Source organism: Pistacia vera, unplaced genomic scaffold (genome assembly GCF_008641045.1).
Source record: "Pistacia vera cultivar Batoury unplaced genomic scaffold, PisVer_v2 Contig474, whole genome shotgun sequence".
Taxonomy (NCBI): domain Eukaryota; kingdom Viridiplantae; phylum Streptophyta; class Magnoliopsida; order Sapindales; family Anacardiaceae; genus Pistacia; species Pistacia vera.
Genome location: NW_022196306.1, coordinates 41,437 through 53,066, shown reverse-complemented (window position 1 = coordinate 53,066; position 11,630 = coordinate 41,437). Strand labels below are relative to the sequence as shown.

The 11,630-nt window shown below is 36.3% G+C and overlaps 2 protein-coding genes across 2 annotated transcripts; both read right to left on the bottom strand.

Moving 5' to 3' along the window:
* Window positions 1–3,930: 3,930 nt before the first annotated feature.
* On the bottom strand, window positions 3,931–4,944 carry LOC116146164 (oil body-associated protein 2C-like). The gene is made up of 4 exons (XM_031431567.1): window positions 4,662–4,944; window positions 4,488–4,570; window positions 4,286–4,400; window positions 3,931–4,187 (listed from the first exon to the last, which is right to left on the bottom strand). Exons 1-4 carry the CDS (start codon window positions 4,942–4,944, stop codon window positions 3,931–3,933), a joined length of 738 nt encoding a protein of 245 aa, XP_031287427.1.
* Window positions 4,945–5,681: 737 nt separating this feature from the next.
* Window positions 5,682–8,487, bottom strand: LOC116146192 (protein NRT1/ PTR FAMILY 4.5-like). Its single transcript, XM_031431603.1, has 6 exons — window positions 8,406–8,487; window positions 8,224–8,320; window positions 7,778–7,995; window positions 7,116–7,559; window positions 6,776–6,900; window positions 5,682–6,680 (listed from the first exon to the last, which is right to left on the bottom strand). The coding sequence occupies exons 1-6, from the start codon at window positions 8,406–8,408 to the stop codon at window positions 5,825–5,827; spliced, it is 1,743 nt and encodes a 580-aa protein (XP_031287463.1). The 5' UTR covers window positions 8,409–8,487; the 3' UTR covers window positions 5,682–5,824.
* Between the last annotated feature and the right edge of the window lie 3,143 nt (window positions 8,488–11,630).

Genomic DNA, 11,630 nt, shown 5'->3' with positions numbered 1-11,630 from the left:
TTTTTCAAAAGAGCCAGATTTTTTCCCACCCAAAAAAAAGCTTAATAACAATTTCTCACCCTTGACTTTTAAAAACACCATTTAGATTTTAAATATTATGAAAAGCTTACGTTTCTCTCTGGTTTGGGTGGAAAATACAGTAATTTTTATTGTGAAAACGAAAATACTATTTTCTCGCCACTGGCACTATGAAAAACGGTGAACGACCAACAATGAAACTCTAGGTGATAGAGAATGGTGTGTAATTGGCAAATTAACCTCTAATTTTGCTTAATTTCATTAATCAAACACACCCAAAGTTCATTATGCAACTAAAACCCTAGGAAGAGGATGGTGGTGATCAGCGAGCAAATAGGGTCAAGGCTGTTAGGGGTTTTGGAGAGGGGAGGATTGGGATTTTGGTGGTGGTTTCAAGGTGGGTTTTCGACACAAAAAATGACCAACAATTGGCTTGGAAGTTGAAAGGTCACGTGGTGCATGGTCAGCGATCAGCGAGCAAGGGATACTGATGGAGGTAAGGGTTTTGTAGAGTGAGTTGTGGGGAGTGTGATGGTGGTGTCTAAGGGAATTTGTGGCAAAAAAATCAACTAGAAATCTAGCTTGAAGATTCAACCATGCGAACGGAGGTGGTGGTTGGAAATGATGAGTGATGATGGCAAATGGAGACTTAGGCTTTGTAGAGGAGGCAATGAGGATTTTATGGGTTATCTTAGAAGCGATTTTGAATGCCAAGATCAACTAGAAACTAGCGAAAATAGGGATGGGCACAAAGCCCAGCCCCATGGGGACCCGCCTCGGCCCAGCCCGAATGGGGTGGATTTTCCCTGAATCGTTCAGGCTTTGGGCTGGGATTGGGCCTAAGATTAGCCCTGGAATTCGGGGATGGGCCAGGGCCGAGATTGGTCTCGCCCCGCCCCGGCCCTTATATATATATATATATATATATATATATATATTAAATTTAATAATTAAAATCAATCACATATATACCTATATTAATTTTAATATTTGAAAATCAATCATATATACCTATAATAATTTTAATATTTGAAAATGAATTATACTTTATACAATGACAAATTATAATTGTATAAGTATTTTATGAAACTATATACAAATAGGTAATAAATAAAACTAGATTAAATATAATAAATCATTATAAATATTTGTAATATATATATATATTATACATAATATGTTAATGTTATGAAACAAAAGTTATACATTCGTCATTATATTTTATACATTATATATGGTATACATTTGACATTATACATTGTATATTATATATGGTATATACTATATAAGTATAATGTATATAACATATATATGTTGTACATTATAATTTATATATAATATACTATTATCTGTAATCTTACGTTAATACATAATATATATGTAATATATTATTTGTTGTTTTGATTGATTTTAATGAATCAATAAATCATTATATTTTTTTTTTTTTTTTTTGTCCCTCATCGAATCATTATTTCAATTCTATTACCTAATTGCTTTTGTTATATTGTGATAGCTATTTATTTAGAATTTATTATAATATATATGGTAGTTATTTATTTAAAATTTATTATAATATATATGTATAATGTATTATATATAATACATTATATATTAAAGATACATTATACATGTTAATACTTATTACTTAATGTATAAACATAATATTATATTGTTAATATATAATAATACATATTGTAATATATTATCAATTTATTATGATGATTTTTATATTTAATATGTACATTATAGATTTAATTTCTTTTTTAATGATATGGTCTTTATGTTTAATATGTATATTATATATTTAATTTTTTTTTTTTTTGTTGGTATATATAATTTGGAGAAAAGGATAATAAAACTAATAAGGTAACAAAAAGACAAAAAACCCCCAAACTCTCCGAATTCCCCGTTTGGAGAACGGGCTTTTTTTCGGGATTCCCCGAATGGGATTTGGGCCGAGATCGAGAAATCCCCTTGGGCTTTCGGGCCGGGGCCGGAGATAGGGGTCCCTGGCCCATGCCCATCCCTAGGCGAAAATTGTCGGCTATGACGCTTCTAACGTGTGCCATTTCTTATTAACATGCGTCATCCTTTTTCTTTTCTTCTTCTCCGAGAGGAACTTTTGACCATCTTACCCTTCCTCACAAGTCACAGTGAAAATTATTGACAAAATTTTGTTTTGGATTTAAAATACCGAAAGTTTGAGGAGGAAAGTATCATTAAGCTTTTTTATGGTGGAAAAAAGTTGTTAACTCTTTTCAAAAGGAAAAAAGTTATATATGTGTATGTGACATGTCGTGGCACATGATCAAACCTAGACCTGACAAAACGGGTTGGGACCCACGGGTTGACCCCATACCCGAGTAAATTATATAGGATACGAATCTATATTATTAAACCCGTTTTTTAAGATCTGTACTCGGTCCTACCCGTTTTGTAAATGGGTAGACTGGGTACACTTGCAGGTACCCGTTTTCAATTTAAAGAAAAAAACCCTGGCATTCTTTGACTTTCTCTTTCGTAGCATGTGAGCAGACGCCTAAAACACCTTTTGTTTGCCTTCTCTCTCTCTCTCTCTCTCTCTCTCTCTCTCTCCAAACTTAACTTCTCTTCTCTTGTTCAGTTCGTAGTCCGTGCCTTTCCTATTAAAATCATCCACAATCTCCATTCATTCCCCTTCCCTAACCCACTAATTTTTCTTCCCAAAGAGTTTTTCAACAACCCACTCTTCTTCTTTGCAACTAAGGGGCTACTGGTATAATAGATCCAATTGATGGCGTAAAAAAAACTTGAATTCACCCAGCCCTTCTCGCTTCTGGTTCATCAAGATAGGTTGTAGAGCAGCACATTTCCATTTCTTCAAATTGTTTTCTCTTCGTGTTTCTCAAGATTTCGGAGCTTTTAAAAATTTTTCTTTTTTGGGTTTGTTTTGTGTGGTTGAGTTATGGGAAGAATGAAAAACATTGTGTAATTTTGGAAACAAGTTTTCTTTTCTTTTTGTTTTTCTAAGGATTTGAAGATTTTGAGGTTGTTCTTTTTTGGGTATTTGCTTTTGGGTTTGGGTTTGGTTTGAAGAATGGTGATAAAGATGATGAGGTGACAGCCATGGCCGCCTCTTGTGAGTTGTGACGAAGAAGTACGAGGTGAAATTGGTGGTACAGAGGATGAAGGGGTGGGATCTGGTGCATGAGATTGCAAAGAAGAAGGAAGAACAAAGAACAAAGATTAGCAGTTGAGATTCGTTGGAAGGGTCCTAAAGTCACCTTGAGTACTTTGAGAAGAAGGGTCAAGAGGAACTTCACCAGAAAAGTGGGTCCACTCGTACTTGTATAGGGTAAGGTACGACCCTAAAGTATTGAACCCGTTTAGATCGACTCGTTTAAGACCCGTATCCGTTTAGACCCAGACTGTACCCGATCCACCTGCCCGTTTTGCCAGGTCTAATCAAACCGATACTGCTTCAAAATTTTTTAGAACCCCCTATTTTTTGTTAACCCCTGCAGGTTTCAAAACTAACAATAAAACCCCCAAAAGTAATATGAGGGTGTCCGTGCCTGGGAAAACCTTCTTGGAAATCGTATTTTTTTTTACCCTTTGTCAATTGAAATTTCAATTGAATTATGCTTCTCGCGTACAATCAAACAGATATCCATATCAATAATCGAATGTGTATTAATTATTTGCCACTTCAATCGAATTAAACAGCTAACAATATGTCTAACAAATAGAAACGATCCTGAGAAATAAAATTAACAGGAAAGATTTGAGAACACAAAGTGAAGTAAAAGGAGTCCAGTTGAACAAGATATATTAAAAACGACAGCGTACCATGTCTAGTACATTTATGTATTATAAGCTAGATTCACAAAACAAAACATTAAGAGAGATATTACATTATATTTATATGAATATTTATGGGAAGGGAGCCCTTGTTTTCATTTGAGTCCGCTCAATATCGATGGCAAAACCCTTGCCATGCTGCTTCCAGTAGTCAGCTTGTGGATTGATCCACTCTGGTTCTTCAATCTCCACCCTTGAACTCTTCATTGCTTCAGTTGATATGTTGTACTTGTTATCCCTTTTCTGAACTAGCTCCGGATCCACCATCCCCAAGTTCACTCCTTGGGGAGACATCATCAGTGCCGGTGCTCCCAATGGAAGCTTATCACCTTCACTTTTTATTATTGTATTATTAACACACACCCATTACTGGATTAATACCTCAAATATTACATGCAATTATATGTGTAATATTTCATTTAATTACCTCTATCCACCTGCCATGTACACCAAAACTTGCCGTAAGTTTTGGTCAAATTTTCGAGATCTGGTTTCACTATCATTTCTGGAACTCGAGGATTAACCCAGAGGCCTGATTTTATCTAGATCATCCAATAATTTCATGATTAACCACCATTTACATTAAAACTCAAGAAATTACAAAATTATATATATAGTATAGTAAAAACCTCATAAGCATGAGAGTGCCAAAGCTTCTGCTCTTCCGGTGGCAAAGCTTCAAAAATCTTATCTGAAACTATGTACTCCACTCCTGTACAGAACATTCTCTAACAAGATCAACCTTCGAGATGTACAAATAAAAATAAATAAATAAATAGAATTAATTTGTAAAATTTAGTTACCAATGAGTCGGCCGGAGGAGTCATCAGTGTCATAAACAGCGCACTGGAGGAAGTCCTGGTTTAGTCTGGTGACATAGTGGTGAGTCTCAATCTGGCGAGACATGTCGTGGCTATATAAAGCAAAGGTGCACACATGCTGGTTCATCTGTTTTATGGGCTTCAAAGACTGCATCATCTGAGCGCCTTTGTCCAGCAAGTGCTGATACATCGTCATCGGAGCCCCCGGTGGCTGCTGCTCTCCGTAGGGCGGTGTTGGTTCCGGGGACTTGTCACTGGAGGCCATGGAAACTGCAGAGTTAATTGTTGGTTAGTTTTGTTAAGAGGATGGAGTTGTTTATAGAGAGAAAGAGAAGGAACATGGTGGGTTAAAGGGAGAGCACGTAGACATGCATGGGGAATGAGGTGGCGGAGAATGGTGAGATGAGTGGACAAATGGAGGAGAGTTGAGTACCCTTGGACTTTGTTTAGATGATAACCATGTTTGCTATTTTGTAGGTACAACTTCCACTAATTACAGTGACTTCAACTGAATTTCGAAATTCTCATCCCAAATGATGTAACGGGTTATATTACTTCTTCCTCTAAATGGTATAGTATGTTTCATAACTTTAATCTATAAACAAAGATTTGGTATGATAAATTATACGTTACCGTTTATTTATTATTGGATAGTTTGATAATAAAAGAGTAAAGAAATATCTAATATGATCTCTTAAGTTTGAATCTTTGATGATAAAACAAAAAGAAGATTTAACTTGGCCTTATAAGTTCATATAATTTAACATGGTCTTTCAAGTTTGAATTCCCACGACTACTAATAAAGGTATTCGTTAAATCTCTTAACCATTGGAGTTCTTACCCAACCGATAATATATGTATATAACATATCATTTTAGATGTAAGGTTTCGGATAAAATTTAGGATGAATAGCATTAATTTCTTTTTAAATTTTAGTTTCATAGACACTTGTAATTGTGTAGCAACTCCCTTACCTAGTACAAATATGTTTTTTTACAACCAAATTCCTTTAATATGAGAAACAATTACATTAGTTGCAGTAAATATTACACTTTCTGAATCATGACCAAACTGATGTAATTAAATGAAGGAAAACAAACATAATGGATTAACCATAACACTTAATCCTCTCCTTATTGTTCCAACTAGGGACTGCTAATTTGAGGTCTGTACTTGTACCTTCTAGCAACAAACAAATAAACTAAGAAATTGATCAAGCTCAATAACGAAAGCAACCAGTAGAAGAGGTTCAAATGGTTCCTGTTAATGTTGTTGCCTGCTAACCAGCCTCCACTTCTAGTAATATCCTTGGTTGCTCTATTCACTATGTTAATCAAAATGGTGCTTAAATAGTAGCCAAGTGCCATGGAAGTCCAAAGAAAGCAAGTAGAGATTGACTTAAGTGCATTGGGTGCCTCTGAATAGAAAAACTCAAGGAGTCCTACATATGTGAACAGGTCTGCAATTCCAAATATGAAGTACTGAATTGATAGCCAAAAGACGCTAATAGGCAATGGCTGCACCACAGGGATGGCATCAAGCATATTGTGATCTCGTGCCACACCTTTGCGCTTCACTTCTATTATTGCAGCCATGGCCATGGACAGAAAAGAAAGAACGAGGCCAACGCCTACACGTTGCAAATGAGTTATGCCGGTCGGGTGGCCTGTGATCTTGCGTGCGAAGGGTACAACTATGCGATCATAGACGGGTACTATAATGATCAAGAATATGACTGGGATGATGGGTATTGAAGCTGGTGGTATGTCAAAAGATTTAGTGAGGCTTGTGTCCATTGTGGCGCCTTGTTGAATGGAGAAAGTTTGAAGTTGAGCTAGACAAAGGGTCATTATAATGGTGCAACAAAATATTGGAACCATGCTTAGTAGGATTTTTGCATTCTCTACTTGTGTTACCCTGCAAAGTTTCCATGGATTTGGCGCTTCTAGTCTCCCAGTATGTCCTGTAGGTTGTGTCTGGATTGCTGCTTTGTCCAGGCACCTGAACATATATGTACAGAAGAAAATTGCACTTATATTAAGTTTTAGGTAAGAGATATTATCAACACTTTGAACTGGAAATTTAAGAAAATTGACCTGAAAATATCTCTATGAGTTAGAAATTCAGTTTCTATAGCAGCTTCTTTGTCCTTAATCTCATAAAGCTCCTTAGGATCTTCAGGAATTTGAAGTTTCCTATTACGGATGGCTGCAACATATACCTGAATTCAATAAAAGAACAAATAAATCACTCTTGATCTGGCATGCATCCATAAAACTGATTTATGGCTGGAAGCTATTTTTGCATCAGTTCGGTAGTTTCGTACATACTTGCCCATCAAGCAAAAATTGTGTCAAAAAGGATATGAGCTGACACAAACCTACACATTCAAATCTGACTTTTACAGTACTTTATGACATGATTACGAATTCAAACCTGTAGAATTTCAATGATGGCACTAGTCCCTTGAGCAACTTGGATTCGGTATAGTGGCAATCCAGCTCCAAAAATGATCACAGCCAATAATATAGCTATAGTACATAGGCTAAATCCCCAATCCCATCCTTTGTTGTCTTGAATCCACACAATGAGAGTTGAACTAACTGCACCACCAAGACATACGGCTAGCAAGAGGCCATTGAAGAAGCTGGACATATTCCTAGCCTCTTGCGGGTCTTTCTCGTCAAATTGATCAGCACCGTGAGAAGGCAGTGCAGCTTTGATTCCCGCTGTCCCAGCAGCTATCAAGTAGATTGCAACAAAGAGAAGTGCAGCATTACCACCTTCAATTTCCACGCAATGAGAAGTTGGATCAAAGATATTACAAGGAGGTGGCTTAAGATTCGGGTAGTGCGCCTGTATTGTTAGCAACACCAGTCCCTGTATAAGCAGCGTACAGAAAAAATGAGTAGTTAATTCGCCAACGAGTTCCTAGACAGCAGAAAGGAAATCTAAAACTTTTTGACAGAATTTTCGTTTTTCTTGAATTCAGAACAGTTAGTATATCCCATGAATATCTTTTTAATGGTGTCAGAATGTTCTTTCTCACTGTTAGTTCTTTTTCAGGATTAAGATGCATCAGTTATTGATAACCGTACCAGAAACTCAATACTTCCTGAAATTATCACAGATTTGTATCTTCCAATGTAAGTGTCTGCAAGGAAAGCCACCAGAATGGAGAGGATATAACTAGTACCCATAAAGTTTGTCACTTGGTTAGCTGCATCAGCTAGTTCCATATGCAAAACTCCATTGAAATACGTCACGAAGTTCACAGCCAGTGCAAAAGTAGCCATTTGTTCAAAACCAAATGATGCTGCAATCGAAACACGACCCAAAATTTATAAAATTAAAAAATTAAAAAAAAAATAATCATAATAATAATATTGATGGGCAACTTATTCAAACCGAGATGCGCTATATTGAAGTGCGTGATCTATCCAAATGAACACAACTCTTGAATTATATAGAAGAAGACTCACGCAATAATTCTTTGACAGTACTATGCATTAATATATTGAGAATATTCGGTAGAGTTATCTACCTAGTATGAGCAAAGAAGTTTTTCTTCCCCCATGTTTATACTTGAGAGCTTGTCTTCCCTTCCAGTCCACCTTTCCTTCAATGTGCTCAGGTGTCTCCTGCAAAGAAATAAGAAATTTATTTGGAATAAATTTGGAAAAAAAGAAAAAGGGAGACATACATAAAATGATAATAAGAAGGTACCATAGCTCCTGGCTAGGCTCCTTGGGTGCCTCTGCAGATTTCTAATAATGTTCAGATTATTACAAGCTTAGGCAAAGCACTGTATATAAAATGGTTCAAATACAAGATATGAAAACATGTTATTTATAACTACTTAGAATTTAAAAATACAATGCTCTTCTGCTTGCATGAAGGTGACTTCATCTGTAGGCGAATCTTGCCGACTCTGAGGAAGAGATTCTCATGAAACTGTTAACTAATGATTGATCAACAGGATACAGACAGATACAGTGCCATTTAAGTGATACATACAAGGGGTAACTCAAATTCTTTCACCAAGTGTTAGTGAGAAAAGTTAAATATTTCATTTTGAATATAGCTATTTCAAAGAAGGAACATGACAAGCAGAAAGAATTTGTACTGTAATCCAAAACCATCCCAACACTTTCACCTCTTGTCCTCAATCTGTTGGACATAAATGTTGCCTCTTTGTTCAGTTATTTCATCTGTTAGTATTTATACATATAAGCTTAATGCTGCACACAACAAGAAACTTAAACAAACAATGATGAAAGGCACCCAACTATTTGTTTAACCAAATGTCTCTGTTCAAGAAGCCAAAGAAAAGGCGCCATTTATTTTGTTTTAAGTAGAACCTAGCAAGTAATGAAAACAGAACGTTGATGGCAAGTTGATGTAGACAGATTTAGATGCGATAACTCCGTTGCAGTAATCAAAAACTGGTGAATAGATACTAGTTGTAATTGAATTGGTCATAGGTGGGGCAACAAAATTTTCCAAATTGGTCAATTGCTTTCTGTCCAGTGTGAAACCGACTATTTATGTCTCTAATCAACGTCTATTCACTCTGTTGCCGGCTTAAATTAGACGCTGCTTCCATTTCGATAGAAATAAATGCATTGTTTTCATTACTAGCATTAGCCTGTGTAATCTGATGAACCGGAGAAAACAGAGAAATTGGGGAAAAAGTTATATTTCTCATTCATTCGATCATAGTGTATTACAATTGTATCCTATCTTTTGTACTGTAGCAGCTAATACAAAAGTGTAGTTAACTAATCAACCTAGTTAACTAATCAACCATCTAACTATCTAACCCAACTAACTCACAATTAACTCTGTACAAAAATAACTATATATGTACAGTATATACATATATTCAACACCCCCCTCAAGTTGGTGGGTGAAAGAGGTCAAGAACTCCCAACTTGTGCAAGAGATGGTGATGAGATTTGCTGCCAAGGGCCTTTGTAAGGAGATCAGCTGGCTGTTTAGAACTAGGAATGTAGGCAGTCTTGATCAACCCATCCTTTAGCTTCTCACGAACAATGTGATAATCAATGTCAATATATTTCGTACGCTCATAAAACATGGGATTAGAATCAATGTGATAGGCAGCCTGACTATCGCAATGCAATGTGATAGGAGCTAGATGAGAAAAACCAAGATTAGTAAGAAGTTGTGTGAGCCAAATAATTTCACAAACTGTAGATACCATAGCCCTGTACTCAACTTCAGAGGAAGACTTAGATATAGTAGCTTGCCTCTTGGACTTCCAAGAAATGAGAGAACCACCAAGAAAAATGCAATATCCAGTGATAGATTTGTGAATCATAAGAGAAGAACCCCAGTTTGAATCACTATAAGCCAACAGCTTCATGGGATTTTGAGCAGGAAAAAACAAGCCTAAACCAGGAGCATTTTTTTATGTATTTAACAACCTTGAGAGCTGCAACCAGATGGGACTCTTTGGGACTATGCATAAATTGACTAAGCAAGTTGACAGAATAGCAAATATCATGCTTGGTCATGCATAGGTACAACAACTTTCCAATCAATCTTTGAAAAATAGTAGGGTCAGATAATGGTGGATCATCAACATCATTGAGTAACTTATCATAGGCTATAGAAGTAAATTTCAAATTCTGGTCCATAGGAATCAAAGATGGTTTAGAGCCCGAAAGACCAAATTCTGATATTAGTTCTAGGGCATACTTTCTTTGGCAAATACTTATGCCTTTAGATGATCTTGCTACCTCAAAGCCTATGAAATATCTTAAAATGCCTAAATCTTTCAACTTGAAATTGGAGTGTAATAACTCCTTTGTTTGCTGAATCATGGCTGAATTATTCCCTGTGATGACTACGTCATCCACATAAACTAGTATCATCACCATAGAAGAATCGTCCCTTTTAACAAAAAAAGAATAATAAGATTTTGATTGGTGAAAACCTCCAGATAATAGGGCTATTGTAAGCTTATGATTTCAGGCTCTAGAAGCATGTTTTAGCCCATAAAGAGACTTATGGAGCTTATAAACAAGATACTCCACCACCCCCCACACCCCCCCGCCGCTTAGCAAACCCTGGGGGCAAATGCATGTAAATCTCTTCTTGCAAATTCCCCTGAAGAAAAGCATTGTCTAGTAAAAAGCCCACTGACGCATAAAAGCTAAGGCTAAGATAACTCTCACTGTGACCATTTTTACAACCGGAGAGAAAGTTTCATCAAAATCTATGCCAGCTTGTTGAGTGTAACCCTTAGCTACTAGGCGTGCCTTACATCTTTCTAAAGAGCCATCAACTTTGTATTTAAGTTTGTAAACCCATTTACACCGATGGGAACTTTGCCAGGAGGTAGGGGAACTAAAGACCAAGTATGATTGAGTTTTAAGGCTTGAATTTCCTTTTACATAGCATCAATCTAGTTCTGGTTTTTAGAAGCTTGGGTGAAACTAGTAGGCTCAGTAAGAGAGGAAAAATTGGACAGAAAAGCCTTGCAAGAACTGGAAATTTGGTTATAAGAAAGGTAATTAGTTGTGGGGTATTTGACTAGTTTAGCTGAGGAAGTGTTTGGGAGAGTAGGACATACAAAATCAGATGTCCAGAGTGGGGGTTTGGTAAGCCTGGTGGATTTTCTAGAAGGAAACAGAATAGGTGGAGAAACTGGTGCAGAAGTCATAGGAGAATCAAGGTTTATAGGACTAGAACTAGGTTCAGCATGTTGGAGGAGTATAGTATTAGGATTAGGTTTTGTATTTTGGACAGTTGGCGATACATTATCAAGGGATGAAACAGAAGAAGGAAAATTTGTTTCTAATTCTAAGAAGTCAGAATGAGTGGAAAATGGAGGTTGTGATGGTGTATTCCAAGTAAAAGGAAACAAGTGTTCATAAAAGACAACATCTCTAATGACATGAATTAAATGAGATTCTAAAGAATAAA

Bases quoted from the DNA above. Each gene is read 5' to 3' on its own strand.
- LOC116146164 (XM_031431567.1), bottom strand. From the start codon at position 4,944: ATGGCCTCCAGTGACAAGTCCCCGGAACCAACACCGCCCTACGGAGAG. The intron at 4,401-4,487 runs GTTTTTACTATA...TGGATGATCTAG, and splicing joins GGCACTCTCATGCTTATGAG to ATAAAATCAGGCCTCTGGGT. The intron at 4,188-4,285 runs GTAATTAAATGA...TAAAAAGTGAAG, and splicing joins TACATGGCAGGTGGATAGAG to GTGATAAGCTTCCATTGGGA.
- LOC116146192 (XM_031431603.1), bottom strand. The intron at 7,996-8,223 runs GTAGATAACTCT...TTTCGATTGCAG, and splicing joins AACTTCTTTGCTCATACTAG to CATCATTTGGTTTTGAACAA. The intron at 6,681-6,775 runs GTCAATTTTCTT...ATATATGTTCAG, and splicing joins ACTCATAGAGATATTTTCAG to GTGCCTGGACAAAGCAGCAA.